Raw genomic sequence first — 19,351 nt, 5'->3', positions numbered from 1 at the left:
AAAAGAAAAGAAAAGCTACCTCTATCTGCGGTCTGCCTAAGTCTTACAATTTTGGCTTCTGTGAATTCTGTGATGGGTTTGCAAGCCCCTCTTCCTTTTTTAGGTGTAGAGAAAATCGCCAAGGGAGGTTTCAACCAAAGGAAAGCCTAATAATAGTGACTCCAGAGGAATCTGGGATGTTCTGGAGGTATATCACTGAAGGAGAGGCAGTGAATTCCAATCAAGATACTGCCAATACCCACCAAGGTCCAGCCAGTCTCAGCGATGGGTCTGCTGGGCACCTCCATTTCCTCAGCAGTATACAGGATACACTAGAGAAAGCTCAGTGAGACACCAGTACAGGTCCACCTACTGCAGCTCACTGAACAGCCAGGTATCTGAGGCTGCCCAGATAGAAGTAAAATAAGCATTTTATTTCCATGTTACTTGGGATGGGTGCCATGGTGGAGGAGAGGGCAGATCCAGGGAGATGTGGACAAATGAAATCCAGGAGAAAAACTTTTGCTTGGTTCCCTTCTCCCTCCCCACATTTAAAGAAAAGTGAGAGAAAACGGCAGATATTCTCAGTAATTTCACAACCAAAACTTTATCTGAGTGCTTATATAAAGCAAAATAAGTCAATTAGTCTTCCCACCCCTCTTTCCTCTTTCCATTCTCTGGTTGGGGTGATAATGAGAAGGAAAGTGTTCAAGAGAGAAAATCAGAAGAAAAGCCCATGTTCTAAATGGACCACCACCTGGTCCTCAGCCTTAGGCCCTGAGAAGGGAGAGGAAGTTCCATCTCGACTAGAACTCCAGGTGGTAGCACAGTGTGGCAAGACTGGACCAGAGAAGATGAAATTACAGAGGAATCCCCATCTTAACAACACTTTAGAGCCACACTTTTAATCCTCACCCATTGAGATAAATCAAGGTATGTGCCCTCGACCAGGAATCGAACCCATGACCCTTCGGTCCAGGGGCCGACACTCTAACCCAGCGGTTCTCAACCTGTTGGTCATGACCCCTTTGGGGGTCGAACGACCCTTTCAAAGGGGTCACCTAAGACCATCGGAAAACACATATATAATTACATATTGTTTTTGTGATTAATCACTATGCTTTAATTATGTTCAATTTGTAACAATGAAATTGGGGGTCACCACAACATGAGGAACTGTATTAAAGGGTCGCGGCATTAGGAAGGTTGAGAACCACTGCTCTAGCCACTTAGCGTCACACTTTTAAAACAAGGACGAATTTGAACTCTGGCCCCTGTCCTCTCCCTGTCCTAATTGACCATAGTAAGAGCCACAAAGTTTTTGACCTGAAAGGAATTTGGGCAATCAAGGTGTATAACCTTCATCTTAAAGACAAGGAATATGCAGCTCAGAGAAGTTCTGTGTATAAGACCACACAGCTAAATGATGGTAGGGCTTGGAGCAGAACTCAACGCCTCCTCTCCCAGAGCTTTTTCTCCTCCATTACTCTGAAATCATCATAACTGCAAAAGCCCTAGCCGTTTTGGCTCAGTGGATAGAGCATCAGCCTGTGGGCCAAAGGGTCCCAGGTTCAATTTCGGTCAAGGGCACCTACCTTGGTTGCAGGCTCCTCCCCGGCCCGTGGCCAGCCCTGGTCAGGGCATGAGCAGGAGCAACCAATCAATGTGTTTCTCTCACATCAACGTTTCTCTCTGTCCTTCCCTCTCTCTTCCACTCTCCCTAAAAATCAATGGAAAAATACCCTCGGGTGAGGATTAACCAAAACTAAACTAAACTAAATAAATAAATAAAACTGCAAAAGACTAGCCATTGGTCAGAAATGGCTGGGTTTTTGCGGTTATTATGTGGAAGAGGGTCAGAGCTTGAGACAGGGCCACACTGATGGCACTTGAGATAGGGTCACACTGAAAGTTTGGGGACTGGAAAACCTTTTCTGGTGGAGCTTCCAACTACAGTTAATAAAAACAGCAGATTTTCGAAGTGAGTAACAACAACGAAAAAACCTCATTCATTTCCCAGCAGCCTGAGATGATCGCAGTTTCTGGATTCAGGGATGGTGGAGAGGGTGGCAAAAGAAGGATTAGGTTGTGCCATCCTTGTTCCCCAGGCTCAGAACTGAGGCCTGGGTGGTGGAGGACTCAAGGTCAGCTCTTTGAACGCCATTATTAGAAGCTCTGAGCCTAACCCCCCACACATGACTATTCGCAAACACTCTATATAGAAATTCTAAACAGCCTGCCCTTCCCCTCCCCCACCCCCAGCACCTCCCAGCCACTGCTTTTAAAACTCTGATGCAAATCACAGGCTTCAAAAACCTTCCTTTGGTGACAGTTTTACGATGCTGGCTCCATTCATCCATATGGTTTGACAGACTGTGAAACACGAGTAACCGGACCAATAAGAAAAACAAATTACAAAAACACAACACCTCATCTCTCCCCAGTCACTCACCCAACCAAAGACAACTTGGGAACTTACAATGGGTCATAACATCACTCTCTTGGTGTTAATCATCTTTTCAGAGTTCCAGAACACTCGATGGTCTTTATCCACTCACCTATCCCCACCCCAGGCCCAGGCAATTCTGTATCTTTCCTTGTTACATACCCACAAACTTAAAGACTACTTAAAACTAGGGTCATGCTTTCACATAGGCCCATCAAGGGAAACCTGCCTGGGCAAAAACCATTTTCAACGGCTGTGGCATTTCCTTGGCCGGGGGCTTGCCACAGTAGGCTACATTTCTGTCTCCTAGTGACTCTCAGTACACTCAGAAAAAAACTACAAGGTACTTCCCAAGAGGTTGGGATAAAAAACAGGCCTGGACTCTGCTGCCTTTATATGGCCCAGCCCCCACCACCACTACAGTCAGTGTGGCTGCACTGAGAACGGAAACAGCAGACTCAGTTTCCTTTCTTTTTCTGGTGCCAGCTCAAAACAAAGCATGCTGCCTGCGACATCTTTCTTTATTGCATTGTCTGAGCAGATGGCTCTGAAGCAGTTTCAGATATGATGGTCTTTCTCAGATGTATTCCAAATTCCAGTGACCTGCATAATTCCAAAAAGTCAGGGAGATAAGTCTCCAATGAAGTTGCCCCTGAATTTCAGCCCACCGTATGGATCTGAGCAGCTGCATTCCACTGTGATCTCTGGGTGGCTCCCAGGTGGTCTGCAGGCCAGGCTACTTTCAGAGGTTTACCCTGAGACAATGCCTCCACTTGGGTTCTGGCAGAAATTAGTCTCCTTTATGGGTATCTCATCCAAACCAGACATTCTTCCCACTGAAAAATAATGTGCGCTAATGAAGCTTGGAGAATTCAGGGCGCTTTCCCCCCCTCCAGTGGCAACCAGAAGCAGATGGAGAAGGTGGTTCTTAGGCATCTGTTGGTTTAAAATGTCTGAGGGTCCTTTTTCATAAGGGGCTACAATGTCCATAAAAGGCTGCAAACTCACAATGTCCCAACCTCAATGTTCCCTCTTCCTCTCATTCAGAAAGAGCTAAGAGGAGATTAGAACCAGGAATGCGTCCCCCCTAACCCCTGTCTCTGGTATCTAACCTGCCACAGCAAGAGCAAAGTCTGGCTTCTAAGTGGCTGACAATGACACAACTTTCCCAGGCACAAAACCACTTCAGATTAGAATGCACTGTATCCAGATCACAGAATGTATAGAGATGAAGATTTGAGGTCCATCTATACACATGACCTGCTGTCTGACCTTAGCTATGTAAGTATATCTAATTCTCCCAGAGCTGTGTCCTTAATAACTAAACAGAGATAAAAATAAATAACTCTAAGCAAGTGAAAATTCTAGCAAAAAAAGTTTTAGTACAATTTTGTATGATCACAATTATAAGCATGAGAAATTAGTTTACTGGTCTCATTCTCTATAAACAAATAGTTACTTGAGGTAAAGCCCTGTTGGTTTACAAGGAATAATTAAATAATAATAACAGTTATTCTTTTCTAAGCAGGCAGTTATAATAATAGATTCATATGTGCATAATCAAGTCTGGCAGAAGGTGGCAGACATTCCCAGTTAAGTGCATACAATCCAGAGTCATGATAACTTAATAAAAGTAAGTTGTTTCGTGTTGATAGCGGATTTGGGAAGGGTGGTTTACCTGAACTAGGACAGCAAGTAAGATTAGAATTTATATTAAAAAAACATTATGTTTCCTAGGCATGCAGATATCAACCAGAACACAATATGTAACGTGACTGATTTACACACAGACCTTTATCCAATTCATATTTATGTTACCTACATGTGTAATTACTTCATTACACGGTCCTTATCTTGCTTATAGGTGTAATAAGTGGAGGTGACTCACACATCTAGGCTCAGACAATGTAGCTGCTAAATTAAATAACGTGTAATGCCCATTTACACTTCATACATGTCCATCTATGCTTTTAAATTCTATTTGTCCAGATGTGACTGCCTGGTTGTGTGGCCACCTGCCGAGCCCCCTTTGTGATCTGATCAGTCCAGGCAGCTCCTGTTTCTGCCCCTAACGCCCTGTTGGGCAGTAATAAGATGTTAACGGCAACAACAGAAAGAGAAGCCAGGCTGTCAGCTTCAGAGAGAAGGGGGGTGAAGAGTACGAGGAGGAGGAATAAGAAAGAAGGTTGAGGGGTGATCAAAGGCAGGCAGGAAGAAAGCCAAACTGCGGAGAGGAGGAGAGGAGATGTGGCTCCAGGGGCTGGGGCTCCTAAGGAAGACCCCAAAGCAATGAGATTCAAATTGTGCCATCCAGCTACCTGAGCTATTGAATTACTGACTGTCCCACATGGAGAAAGTATAAATGAAAAATGTCCAATACTCAGGGCAGACAGAGCCCTACAGAGGTGTGGCATGAAACCTGATCTCATTTATCCTCAGAACTTTATCTACCACCACTTTACCCCCCAGTCCTAGAAGAAACCTTTGTGTGACCTGACCACTTTCTGTAGGGGGCGGCAGTAGTGTCTGGCTTTTTTTTTTTTCCTTAGGGGAGAGAGGCTCAAAAGCACACAGAGAAAATGCTAATGTCATTCAGCTACGTTTCATTGTCAGGAGGGACACATGAGGAAGAAAACAGGTCTCCAAACCATCCTCCTCCCACCCCCACCCCCTCCTCCCAGCACCATCATCCACGCAGCCTTTTGGCTTGATGAGCCTCTGCGCTTTGTTCTAATTTAGTCCATGCATAATTTATTCACGTGTGTATTGTCTCCCGATCAGCAACTTTTAAAAACAAATGAAAAATAAGGTGTTTTATTAAACAAGTTGTTTAAAAAAATAAAGGCAGATGGTGTACGTCTCCCAAAAAACAACGTGCCTCCTCCCGCCTTAGGAGGTTAAAAGCTCCTGCAGGAGGCTCGGCTGGCCGGGGTATTGTTTACACCCTCTCACCCCCAGGGAAAGGGGCTGGGGTACAAAAAGGAGCAGCTAATTACAAAGGACCACTCAACTCCCACCTAGAAAAAGCCGGCCGGAGTGTTGCGTGTATGCTAGTGTAGGCGTGTACGGCGACTCGGAACTACAAATGCATCCCATTGCAACTGTTTCTAATTATAAAGTTCGAGTATAAAAATTCATAACTAATTCCACTAACCAGACCGCTTTTCTATCCCTCCCCCCACCTCTAACCCTACACAGACACCCTCCCCGGAACACGTACCCTTCTGCGGTCCAAAAGGAAAAAACATAAACAAAAACCTGGAGCGAGTGGCGCAACCCTGGAGCGTGGAGACTTTGCGCCCGCCCGCGCGTACACCGGCTCCAGGGTAACCAGGGTACCGCTTTCCCGAAAGGCAACAAACCTGGCGCCCACGTGAGATTCCTCTAACTTGAATTGACCCGGAGGCATCGACCTGAGTATGTGATTTCGGCTAAACTGCAAGTCAGCCAAAGGCTCGGTAAAAACTCACAGCATCAGCGGCGTGGCCAGCGCGAGCCGCGAGGAGAGAGAGAGGATGCGGCGAAGTTACGCCCATTTGTTCTGCCATAAAACATTTTCTTTCTTGGGTAGAGAGGCTGTGGCGATCAAGTGCAGTGTATCAGCCCTCCACAGCCAGGACGGATGCCGGGAGCCGCTGCTCTCTGATCAGCCTCAGGTTCAAAAGACCTCTTAACAGCAGCTTTAACGTGTGTACGTGTATATGTAAAACTCCAAGACCTGGGACATTCTTACCCCTGTTCCCTATTGCAGATGGGAGATGAGCTGGTACAAACGCGTTTCATTCTCCCCGAGCGTTCCTTCGCAATAGGAATCCCACTGCCGCCGCCACCCCCTAACCCCCTCCGCCCCCGGGTGCGAACCTGGATTTCACTCCAGGAGGAGCTAGGGGTGCGGACGCCGTTGCGCGGAGCTGAAAGTATCTGGGTGGGTGTTCGCCACGCACCCGCGAGGATTCGGCACGAACCACACACACACACACACACACACACACACACACACACACCACACACACACACACACACACACACACGCACTTCCCCCTCCCCTCGACCGCCGCTTCCAGGACAGCTGGGAAGACCCGATTCTCCCCGCGCGGACCCCCACCCACGTCGCGCGGTGATCCGGAGGGAGCTCCCTTCTGCCAACATCGCTGCCAACAGCACCCCTTTTAGAGCGACGCTAGTTTCCCGCAGCCACCTCCGGCTCCGCGATCGCGAGCGGACTTGGCGGCTTAGCAGTTCCACCGACTGGAAGGAAGGAAGGAAGCCAGGATGAAAAGGCGGAGGAAGGCAGGCAGGAATTGGCTGTCGGGCGCGGGGACTGGCCCCCGCGTGTCCTCGTGCAGCCCGCCCCCTCCGTCCCGGATCTGGGCGTCCGCTCAAAGTCTCCCGGCGGCCAGAGGCACCTGCCCCTCGCTCCGGCCGAGAGCAAACGCTGCCTCTCCGCCCGCCTCGGCTTTTCACCCGGAGGAAGCGAGAGCACCATTCCTGAGACCTGCAGCTCCTCTGGCTTCCAAATCCACGCCAAGTTAAGCCGAGTCGTTAATTACTACAGCCCGTTCACCCACAAACACACACACACACAGACACACAGACATACCGGCGACCGCCCGGAGCGCCGTCACGCTCCGGGGGCTGCCCCGGCAGGAAAGCTCCGAGCAACCACCTGGGCCCCAGGGCTCCCGGCACCCGCTGCCCCCCTGCGGTCCTCCCAACTCCGGGAGGTTTACACAAACTCTCCGCCAGCGATCGGAAGGCGGAGAGCTCCCTGCAAACTCCGAGCAGCCGCGGTCCGCTCGCCCGGGCGGACTGAGTCGCCGGGCCGGGACCCGGGCTCCGGAGGTGCGGAGCTCAGCCAAGTGCACCCGGGCGTCCCCTGCCCCGCGCCCGTCCCCCGCGAGGCCGCCCCCCGCGCCGCGCTCGCCGCCCCGCGAGGCCGGGCACTCCGGGGACCGCGTTGTCCCCGAGCTGCCCGCGACCCCCTAGCTGCAGAGCGCTCGGGCGCCGGGCTCCCCGCCGGTATCCCTTCTCTCGCTCCCTGCGCCAATTAAGCAGAACACAAATGTAACAATTTTCTTCTTGTTAATTGCATCTCCTGACATTTCTGCGTGTTGGGGGGAAAAAAGATGAAGAAGTAAGAGCTGAAAGAAAAGAGGGAAGCCCCGCGGCGGCTGCAGGCGCCTGCGAGCGCAGTGCATTGGCAGCGCTCCGCTCGCAGAAGGCGCCTTTTTTTTCATATTGAAACCACGCGGAATATGTACATTTTTTAGTCTTACTTACGCTTTCAGGGGGTTGTGAATGACAGTCGCCATTTTGCTACAATGTAACAGAATATTGTCTGTCTCAGAGTTCTAAAGGTTCGCTCAGGGGAAGCGGGGAGCCAATCAGAGCACGGGATACCGGCCCGCTGGCCAATCGGAGCCACTGGTCGCCAGGTGGGCGGAGCCTGAACGGTGGTAGTTATTAGGGGAGCTGTCAAAGCCCAGAGGTCACTCCCTTTTGTAGAGCCCGAGAGCGAGCAGGTCTTAAAGGGGCAGTACCGCGCGAGCTGCTCTTTCGGATTGAGGAAAGTGGAGACGCACGGGAGAGTTTGGTTTGTTTCTACTTTCTAGGCAACTGCATAGAGTTCGCGCTTCCGGACAGAAATATTTATGTATTTTCAACAAACCATTGAACTCCATTCATTAGTTTTTGGCTTTTCTATTACGTTTTTAATCCCCCAATGGGCAAATCCCTCGCTCCCCGGGCAAAAGTTGGAAGGTTGCCGCTTCATCTGACAAATTACTACACGTGCCCAGCCGTTTGCTACTGCTCTGGGTCCCGCGGCTTTTTAACATTCTCATTCCTGAAGTGTTTTCTTTATCTCAGGCACCTTCCTCTCTCGGTTTCTTGGAACTGCCGCCGCTGTTCCTGGCGATTCCAGGACAGCAACTCCCCTCCCTCCTGGAAAGTCTCAATGTCAGGCCCGGAGGCTCCCTCTGGCAGCCGGGCTGTGGTTATGTAATGAGCGGTGGTCACCCCGCGCGGCTCCCCACCACCACCTCTCCTGTTCCACACACACACACACACACACACACACACACACACACACACGGAGCTGCTGCAGTGATCGGATTCCGGGCGCCTGGGGAGTCGAGTGGGACCTCGCTCTCAGACCTGGCTTAGGTGCAGGGAAGGTTTAAGGAAGCTTTTGGAAACGTCTTCTGCTACCTAGCCTGGGGGCGGGCAGAACCTCTTTGGGCGAGCAGCACTCGCGATTCTGACCTCTCCTTTCACTATTAGATAGAAGGTGAAAAGGGTTCGCTAATGAGTAATCTGATGTGCCTGGAGGTGTTCAGAGTCTGTGTGAACTCCTCGCTGGCGAACCCGGGACAAAATTGGGAGATTTCTGTGAAGCCCGTCTTCCGCGGGGCAGTCGGGAAGCTCGAGGTGGGTGACATCGCACTAAATCCCGAATTAGAGGCCTCGTCAGCATACAGAAATCTGGCTACCATCCCAAAGTTGTTGAATCAGGTCAAATAGCTAAGATCGTGGGGGAGGGGAGGAAAGGGGGAAGAGGAGAGGCCAAATTGCCAGTTCTTCAAAGCTGTGCCCTCTCACTTCCTTTCTCAGAGCTCCTCTCCAGGCCATGAATGAAACTAAAACTCTTTTTTTTTTTTTTTAAGTTCCAAAACTTTCAGAATTCAACTCATACACTATTAGAGTTACAAATAAACAGAACAGGGCTGAATTCAGTATGTTTGTAAGACTTGACCATTTTAACCCCTTCCTTCTACCCAGTTGATAGCAGAGTCAACTGCTATGGATTGTTTTGTACAGCACCTTGCAGTTTGAAAAGTTATCCTCTTTTCTAAAATTCAAGTTTGAAAAAAAAAAATCCTTTTCTTATTAAATTTTCAAGGGGTTAGTTCAAAAGTTAGGACTTTGCCTGGGATGTGCCTTGAAAACATTAAAATGCAAGCACTGTATTCTGACGCAAGAAGTATGAGGCTGAAGTATCAGTCAGAACTCCCACCAGCCTCTTTGAGATATCAAAATCACAGCAATTCATAGTGGAAGACAACAGTGTATTTTAATATGTGCAGCCTTGATAAAGGAAGCAGAAAATGTAGCCTGCTCTGAATAAGGCTAACGATTTAATAGGAGAGGGGGAATACATTTATATTGCATATTAAAGCAAAAATATATACCCTAAGCCTGTATAATCATTTATTGTGTTAAGGCCCAGAGGCAGAAACCAGCCTGATTTGTCACTACCTGGCACACTTGAAAATGGCAGACCAGAGCTGTCTTCACTTTGAGAAATTTTAATCCAGAACTTAATCATTTGTTACATTTTATAATGATTGAATTGAGAAAATAATGACTTGAAAACAGGATTTTTATAAGTAGGATAGCCTTGCTTTTTAAATATATATTTAAATAAATATATATATATATATATATATATTTTTTTTTATTTCGGAGAGGAAGGGAGAGGAGAGAGATAGAAACATCAATGATGAGAGAGAATCATTGATTGGCTGCCTCCTGCATGCCCCTAGGACAGTGATGGCAAACCTATGACACGCATGTCAGAGGTGACATGCGAACTCATTTTTTTGGTTGATTTTCTTTGTTAAATGGCATTTAAATATATAAAATAAATATCAAAAATATAAGTCTTTGTTTTACTATGGTTGCAAATATCAAAAAATTTCTATATGTGACACGGCACCAGCTAACGTAAGTTAGGGTTTTTCAAAATGCTGACACGCCGAGCTCAAAAGGTTCGCCATCACGCCCCTATGAGCCAGGCATGTGCTCTGACCAGGAATCAAACCGTGATCTCCTGGTTCATAGGTCAACACTCAATCACTTTATGAGGGGCTTAGTGTGCACCTCTCAAAAGGAGACAGGTAATTTGAACCATTTTGGAGAATGTTAAATTTTGCATTAATTTTGCAAGGAAGTGAGTGCTACATATGGTTAAAAGTGTCCTGAGTCCCCCACTTGCCAACTGTGTAATCTTGGGCAAGTTTACTTAGCAACTTGAATGTTTCCTCATCCGAAAATGGCAATAAAAGGACATATGCACCCCTATGTTCATAGCAGCACAATTTACAATAGCTAAGATTTGGAAACAGCCTAAGTGCCCATCAGCAGATGAGTGGATTAGAAAACTGTGGTACATCTACACAATGGAATATTACACTGCTATAAAAAAGGAAAGAACTCTTACCATTTGCAACAGCATGGATGGAACTGGAGAGCATTATGCTAAGTGAAATAAGCCAGTCGGAGAAAGATAAATATCACATGATCTCACTCATTTGTGGAGTATAATGAACAACATAAACTAATGAACAGAAATAAATCCAGAGACAGAGAAGCATCGAACAGACCATTAAACTTCAAAGGGAAGGTGGGGGATGGGGGACAGGTAAGAGATCAATCAAAGGACTTGGATGCATGCATATAGGCATAACCAATGGACACAGACACTAGGTGGGTGAGGGCATTTGCTGGGGGGTGGGGGTGGCCAGGGAGAGGTCAATAGGGGAAAAAGGAGACATATGTAATACTTTAAACAATAAAGAATTTTTTGAAAATAAAATAAAAAAGAAAAAAAATGGCAATAAATCATAGAACCTACTTCATGTGACTCTTTCCAGGATTGAATGATGTAATACATGTCAAGTGTCCAAACGTTCAATATCTGATAAATTTTTTTATAAATATATTTAATACTTTCCTGTTGACATAAAAGATGTAGGGGATCTGAATAAAATGACACATCAGAAAGTGAAATCGTCCTGCTTGCGTCACCAGCACTTATACTACAATTACAACAATACAGAGAAGGTTATCATGGACTTGCCTGGCCAGGTGGCTCGGTTGGGTGGAGCGTTGTCCCATACACCAAAAGTTTGTGGGTTTAATTCCCAAACAGGGTACATTCCTAGGTTTTGGGTTCAATCCCCAGGAGGGGCACACATGGGAGGCAACCAATCAATGAGAATCTCTCTCTCTCTCCTTTCCCCTCTCTCTAAAAATCAATAAACATATCCTCAGATGAGGATTTTAAAAATGCTTTAAAAAAAGATTATCATGACCCCTGCACAAGAATGACACACAGATTCATGCAATGTTCCATATTTTCTATTAAACATTGAGTTTTTAAATCTTCTACAAACTGATTTACAAATCATTTTTCTATTGAAAAATGTTTTTAAATGGCATTTACTCACAACACAAACAACTAATTTTAAATCTGGATAAGTTTATGTTGTCTTTCTTGTTTTTTTGCACCATTAAGACAATAAGGTGCTTTCTTTTGCAATTGTGTATTTACTTTATTTGGTATTAGCTAATTACAATTTTGAAAATAGAAAAAAATAGAAAATTAAAATGTGCATTAGATTTCATATATGTGTGTGTGTGTGTGTGTGTGTGTGTGTGTGTGTGTTTTCTTTTTTTCAGAGAGGAAGGGGAAGAGAGAGAGAAAAACATCAATGATGAGAGAGAACCATTGATTGGCTGCCTCCTGCATGCCTCCAACTGGGGATCAAGCCCGCAAACCAGGCATGTACCCTGACCCGGGATCAGTGGCCTCCTGGTTCATAGGTCGACGCTCAGCCACACCTGCCAGGCTCCAGATGACTTTTTAAGGCACATAGAGTAAGAGAGAGAAGTAAAGGAAGGAGACGCAGGCCTCACAAATAACCAGAGTTCCTATGAAGTGTGCCACAAAAACCATCCAAAATAAATGCAGTTCCTAGAGGACTCTGCAGGTTGAAGGAGTTTTAAGTCCTGTAGGTATTTAAAAAAACAAGAACAGCACGGCCGGTGTGGTCAGTGGTTGAGTGTTGACCTATGAACCAGGAGGTTAGGGTTCAATTCCTGGTCAGGGCACATGTCTGAGCTGTGGGCTCAATCCTCAGTGGTGGGTGTGCAGGAGGCAGCTGATCAACGATTCTCTCTCATCATTGATGTTTCTATCTCTCTCTCCCTCTCCTTTTCTGTCTGAAATTAATAAAAAATGTATTCTAAAAAAAAACAAAAACAGAAGAACAAGCTCATCCTCAGTCCCTCTATTCACCCACAAAACAAGCAGTCATGGCCTTTGCAGCTGGTTGGCCATGCTGGCTCCCTGAGATCCAATACCAGCACTGGCATGTTCTAGGCACAGAGCTGAAGAGGGGCCATCAAAACCGCAGTCTGGTTTTCTCTCTTCTTAGGGATGAGAGTGGAGGTGTTTTTTACTCCTTTCATGAAATCAAATTCTGAGTATGTGAGATGTTCCTAGGGCCATACCTCTGAAACCTCTTACATCAGGGTAGAGTCCAAAGAAAACCAATGTTGCTGTTTGCCATTAACTCAGTGTATTCATTCACTTATCCACTGGAGGGAGGGAGAGGCATTGTGCTAGGCACAGGTGGTGAAATAAAAACAAACCAGACATGGAAACCATCCTCCTAAAGCAATTCCCATCCATCTGGAGAGAGAATAAAGATAGTAGGCCCAACCCTACAAGCAAGCCAAGTAATTACTTAATGTGACTTAAAAGGGAAAAGTGGCCCGCCCAGCCAGTCTCTCCTTCTCCTGGCATGGTGCCCATAACCCCAGTGGACACATCCTTGGGTCTTTATTGAGTGCATTCATTCCTTTGGGTTTTCAAGGTTTCATGGTATTAAGATTTTTCATACATTGATATAAAACAAGGGGAAAGTGGTATATGTCAAAGAACCTCTATGGAGGGAGCAAGTACCCCTAATGTTGGGGGAGGGAAAGGCTTCATGGGAAAGGTCACATTGAACTAGGGTCGTGGTTGGCAAACTGCAGCTTGCGAGCCACATGCGGCTCTTTGGCCCCTTGAATGTGGTTCTTCCTAAGCCTTAGGAGTACCCTAATTAAGTTAATAACAACGTACCTACCTATATAGTTTAAGTTTAAAAAATTTGGCTCTCAAAAGAAATTTCAATCGTTGTACTGTTGATATTTGGCTCTGTTGACTAATGAGTTTGCCGACCACTGAACTAGGGCATTGGTCGGGTATATTTTAGAAATGAGCCAAGGGGTAAAAGGCCTCCCAGATCCAAAACATAACTTAAGAACAGCTCACTCATATAGTCAACATTTGTAGATTCCCTACTCTGTCCCACCATGCATCTCATCTGCTGGGCCATGGGGTACAGAGAGACCTAAGACAGTCCCCAACTTTAAAGGACTCATATTGGAAAGGCGGAGAAGGGAAGAGGCAGGGTTCGTAATTTCTAAGGAAGTAGAGCCTGTAGGATTCAGTGGCTGGCTCCCTGTGGGCTTGAGGGAGGTGGGAGTGGCCCAGGATGATGCCAGGTTTCTGGTTCCTGGGAATGACATTAGTCCATTCCACTTGACTGGGGAAACCGGAAGTCAAGGCCAATGTCTGAAGGCCAATGAAGCCCTGAGACACCCTCTTGTTAAAGAGGGGCTTGCCTTACTAGCAGGCCCACCTCCCAATCTCCCCCTTAATGGTGGTCTGAATCTCTTCCCCTGGGAAAACAGTGGCCGAGGCGGATTCTTTTAAGCAACCCCCTCCTCAGGCTTTTCCTTTCTCTATGGACTCCATCCTCCATCAAGAACCTCTTCCAAATCCCTTCCTCCTAATCCCTACCCTGTCGCCCTGCATGGGCTTACAGGAGTCTCCCTCCTGGATAGTTGCATCTTAAGAGGGAATTCTAGGACACCCCAAAATCTTCATAAGGAATGTTCAAGACTCCATGAGATACACAATGAAACGCGCGCGCACGCGCGCGCAGCGCGCACACACACACACGAAGAAGCAGTGCTTGATTAGAATCTTAGGCACCAGGCAAGGCTGCAGACAGGGTATTTTTATACAGGAGCTTTCTCCACTCAAGTCACACGGAGTAATCACAGTCGACTCTGAAGTCTGGCCCCTGCCCCACTTCCCCCTCACTCATACCAGACCATCACACGTGCCCCTCGGTCCTTCCTGATAGAGCCACTGCTTGGAGAGCTCTTGACATGTCTATTTTTTAAGATAACTAACTCCTCTCTTCCATGCTCCGCTACCTCCCAAGTCCAAATTTTCCAAGTCCTCCCTCGGTGCACCCACGTGGACATCATATCTGAAATCCTGGCAGCTCCAGCATCCTAAATCAAAGCAACTGGCAAGGTCCTCCTGCAGAGAGGGACAGGAAGGAGCAGGAAAAAGAAACCTTCCACCAATACCATCATGGGGAGTGGCTAGAACCATGTTTGGACCAAGACAAACATAAACCAATTTCCCTTAAGTCTGTATCCACCTGTGCAGAAATCAATTCACCCCCTCTGCCATATCCTGGGTAAAGACACTTTTTTTTCATCTGCAAACATGACTGCCCTGAGGGCTCCCAAAGAGGGCTTTCTGTGGGGTATTGCTTTAAGTATGGTGACACTCCAGACACCTCTTTCCCTTACTCACACCTTACATGATCTCAGCTTTTACTCTGTTATTAGGCAGGACACATCCAGGAGAAATCGAAGGGCCAAGCACAGGAAAACATATATTTTTTAAATTGATTTCAGAGAGGCAGGGAGAGGGAGAGAGAGATAGAAACATCAATGATGAGAAAGAATCATTGATTGGCTGCCTCCTGCACGCCCGCTACTAGGGATCAAACCCAAAACCTGGGCAGGTGCCCTTGACCAGAATCAAACCTGGGACCCTTCGATCTGCAAGCCAATGCTCTGTCCACTGAGCCAAACCGGCTAGGGCACAGGGGAACATATTAAGTCTGGTTGTTTTGCAGATACTCACACCACCATATAAAAATAGGTGTCCACAAGCAGGAATGATGGACAGAAGCCACAGGACCTAAAATGCCCCACACTCTGGCAAAGAGGGGGGCAGAGGCCTGCTGAATTGCAGCAGATGTTTTCTGTTCTCTCACAGCTCAAGGCGATGAACTCTGGCCTGCATAGCTGCAAAGGGATCTCAACTCCACGTCTATTCTGCTTGAGAGGAGAAAGGAAGGTGAGAACACGTTCCTGAAGTCCGCAGAAAGCCCTGTGCATTTTAAAGGCGTCGCAGCCAACAGGGCAGCCATCCTACGGATAACTTTCTCAAGTGCAACGTTGGTTCCGGGTCAGAGGCGCACAGCCCAGAGGGTCCAGAGCCGCAAACAGAATAATGAGAGAGGAAGCAAGCAGGGGAAATGAGTGAGGTGGGACTGCTGGGAGAAGAGACAAAATGTAAGCGATTGGCTCTGGTAAAGAGGAAAGGCAAGAATCCAATGGCATGGGATTAGTAAGGTCTACGCAAGAAATGAGATTTATTTGGTACCTGAATTTCCAAAGTCATCGGATTTCTCCTTTTTCACTAACCTATTTCATCCCTGCACAACGGACACACTTGTGCATAGTTGCCATGTTGTAATAGTTGGAACTCAATGGCAATTCTGAAAACCAGGGGTATTTTCTAGACATGAGTGGGCTCATGAGCAACAACTCTGAACGTCATCATGTTTCCAGAAAGCCTGTTCAGAAAGCTGATGTTCAATATTTTAATCTTACCCATTTCGTAGCCTGAATTTAAACCTACGTGGGTTAAATGGGTCTCAGATAAGTTACTTGCTACTTTTGGCTTTCGCAGAGTTTTAGCCATAGCTGTGTTAAAACACATATATTTAGGTGCATCTCATTTTCTGTTTCCCTCCCTCGTCTATTGCTGGTAGGACGGTAAAATGGTTCAGCTGCTGTGGGAAAGAGGTTGGCAGTTCCACAGATTATTAAACACAGGTTAGCATGTGACCTAGCAAATCCACTCTTAGGCCTAGATCTAAGAGAAGTGAAAACATATGCCCACACAGAAACATGTACATGAATGTTTATAGCAGCATTATTCATACAGGCCAAAAGGTTAAAACACTCAAATGTCCATGGCACAGATGAATGGATAAATGAAAGGTGGTGTATCCACACGATGGAATATTACTCAGCCATAAAAAAAGAATAAAGTACTGATACTTGCCACACATGAATGGATCTTGAAAACATTATACTCAAGAAGTCAGTCACCAAAGACCACATGCTGTATGATTCTGTTCACAGTAAAGTCCAGAGTAGGGGAAACCATACAAACAGAAAGATTCGTGGTTACTTAGGACTAGAGGAGCAGAAATAGGGGAATAAATAGGAGGGTGACAGCTAAAGGATATGGGATTTCTTCTAGAGGTAATGAGAATATTCTAAAATTGACTGTGGTGATGGTTGCACATGTCTGTGAATACACTAAAATCCATTCAGTCATACACTTAAATGGGTGGATTGTGTGGTATGTGAATCATATCTCAATAAAGCTTTTTTTTTTTAAATCTCTACTCATAATAAATGCCAGAAGCCCACTAACCCAAAAGCTTCTACGGCCATTTTCTCCGTTAGAACTCCGTTAGCCATCTAGGAAATGTAGACTATTGGAGGGAACTCAATTTTCAACTTGGTGATTCTGCATTCATGTTAGCCTCTTGCTTCAAGCCAAGTAACACAGAGCAAAATTCCTTGAAATAGTAAAACTTAACTCTGACCAAACAAATGAGCTCATTAACAGAGATTCTGAAGGCCTTTAGTGTTTCGAGGCAGTCTTTCAAATAAAGTCAAAAGTAAGTGTCTTCATCTTGCATATGAGCTACGCTGGGGTGGCATCTCATAAAACGAGGGCTGAACCAAGTACCTCTTCTCCCTAATGACCAAAGCTACTCCTATGTCAAGGTTGGTTTTCTTTTTAATTCGGAGATATAATGGGGGTTGCAGGGAAGATATTGTCAGAATTGAGGTCCATTTTCATTTTTATAATGTCCGTAGCTAGTTTTTTTTTTTTTTTTTTTTTTTTATTGATTTTTTACAGAGAGGAAGGGAGAGAGATAGAGAGTTAGAAACATCGATGAGAGAGAAACATCGATCAGCTGCCTCCTGCACATCTCCTACTGGGGATGTGCCCGCAACCCAAGTACATGCCCTTGACCGGAATCGAACCTGGGACCTTTCAGTCCGCAGGCCAACACTCTACCCACTGAGCCAAACCGGTTTCGGCAGCTAGTTTTTATCATAAATTGTGGATCGTGGTTAAACTTTCATAAGGTAAAACTAAGGACAATGACAAGGAATAATACAACAATACTAAAGGATCTGAAAGTCTCAGTTAAGGAGGGCAGTTCAGAAGAGAGCAAAATCAGAAAACCTTAGAAGTAAATCCCGGCTCATCTATTTACAAAGGTACACAACCTCCGGCAGGTGACTTATTCCTGAACCTCAGTTTACTCATCTGTAAATTGGGGATACTGACAATCTTCTAAGCCTTAGAATCTAAGGGTTGCTGTGAGGAATACATGTGATAATGTGACATAAAAAGAAAAGCAACTGCTGCATAGTAAGCACTTGAGAAAACCTTCCCCTGTCTCCTTAGATGGAGGATGAAAAATTGAACACTGGTTGGTGCTTAAGAGGTACAAAGAAGGAAAAGAACAGATGATAAGGAATGGCGAATAGTCTTGGGCCAAAACGGGAGGCCTTTCCTGTGTTCGAGGGAAAGGGGCATTAGACGAAATAGCAAAACAAGAGCCCAGTTGGCTTGTTGATAAGTGCTCTGAGTTTATAAAGCAGTCAGTCTTTTCAAAATTTCCTTCCGGGGTCTCATGGAATTATCTGTGGATATGTTGGATGACTATAGGATGCAACTAAATGTTATTTCCAGGATGCACGGTTACTGGCAAGTTACTGTTACTCACTGTTAACATGGATATTTCAAAAGCCTGGGTTCTAGGGGAGAAAGCCTTCATGGAAACCAACCTCTACTCCAGTCCAGGCTAGAGTGTCTCCTCTTTTGGTACCTCACTAGGAGGAGGATGGAGGGGTGCAACTGTATTTTTACTAAAAAGAGTAAAACCAGTCTTGAAATAGTGCTTGATGTCCAATTGCCCAAATCTGTTACTGGCAATTGAGCGCCCTCTAGTGTCAATTAGTGAGGAAAACATCCTTTCAAAGACGCAAAGTTGCAGAACTTTTGCAAGGTTCCAGTCCTGGAAGAAACTGACCAACCCAGCAATTTTTTCTGCTCAAAAACAGGAAAAAGTTGAAGAAGTATCAATATGATACGAATGAGTCCTTTTGTTATGACGTTCTAGAACGTAATAGATATTCACAGGATGAGCGTTGAATGAGTGAACGGCATTAGGTCCTTGGCAAACAATCCTGGATTCATGCCACATCAGGGCATTGACGTGTCATGAACATCATCACACCTGTCAAACCAATGAATCAATAGAAAACTTGATTGTTCAGACTTTAGGATACTTTCCGAGTGATACAGGTGGTAAGAACCATGGCTGGGTAATGTCGAAATTAAAGAATACTCCTCTGGGTCAACAAAATGTATATGTCATAAAAGCAAGTCATCTTTTCCTCTCCGAGCTTTGGCGAACCCACCTGCAAAGCTAGAGGGAGTGGAGAACATGGCTGGCCTCTGAGAAAAGATTACCCATGATCCCACATACTGTTAAAGCAGTAAAACATACTTGATTGATCTATCACCCATGCTGACTCGGGCGGCGGCGCGCGGGGGGCGGGGGTGGGGTGGGGTGGGCGGGGGTGGTAGGTAGCCCACTTCCATAGCCAAAGCAGTTTTGGCATCAGATCTGTTATTCACTAAGAGTAGAAGAAAAGATTAACCTCAGGGGCTTACCACAAATTGCTTGCCAGTCCAGTTTCTTTTGTTGCCAGAAACTTATATTCAGTGGATTCAACGATATATGGAGTAGGTATTCCTTGGCTATTCCAGTTTTGCCCAGAAGGCCTGCAAGTCTTAAGAAGATTTAAAAAAATAAAAAGCCAAGCCCGGCATGCCACGGTCCACTTTGATATGAGTGCCTGGATTGCTGGGATAGCCAGCAGTGTGTTGGGACTTGC

General features: G+C 46.0%; 1 protein-coding gene and 2 pseudogenes across 1 annotated transcript in view; 2 read left to right on the top strand and 1 right to left on the bottom strand.

Annotated features, from left to right (window-relative positions):
• DPF3 (double PHD fingers 3) overlaps positions 1–7,737 on the bottom strand; it is a 271,445-nt gene extending 263,708 nt beyond the window's left edge. Inside the window, exon 1 of the mRNA XM_070417223.1 lies at positions 7,706–7,737. Coding sequence (XP_070273324.1) covers positions 7,706–7,737 — 32 coding nt within the window. The remainder of the gene's footprint in view (positions 1–7,705) is intronic.
• Positions 7,738–8,731: 994 nt separating this feature from the next.
• LOC139014636 (CBY1-interacting BAR domain-containing protein 1-like) overlaps positions 8,732–19,351 on the top strand; it is a 40,042-nt pseudogene continuing 29,422 nt past the window's right edge.
• LOC139000547 (U6 spliceosomal RNA) lies at positions 11,472–11,567 on the top strand (annotated as a pseudogene).

This window comes from Myotis yumanensis, unplaced genomic scaffold (assembly GCF_028538775.1).
Source record: "Myotis yumanensis isolate MYYU_CA2020_CCGP unplaced genomic scaffold, mMyoYum1.0.hap1 SCAF_1, whole genome shotgun sequence".
NCBI lineage: Eukaryota > Metazoa > Chordata > Mammalia > Chiroptera > Vespertilionidae > Myotis > Myotis yumanensis.
This window is presented reverse-complemented; position numbering and strand designations above follow the sequence as displayed.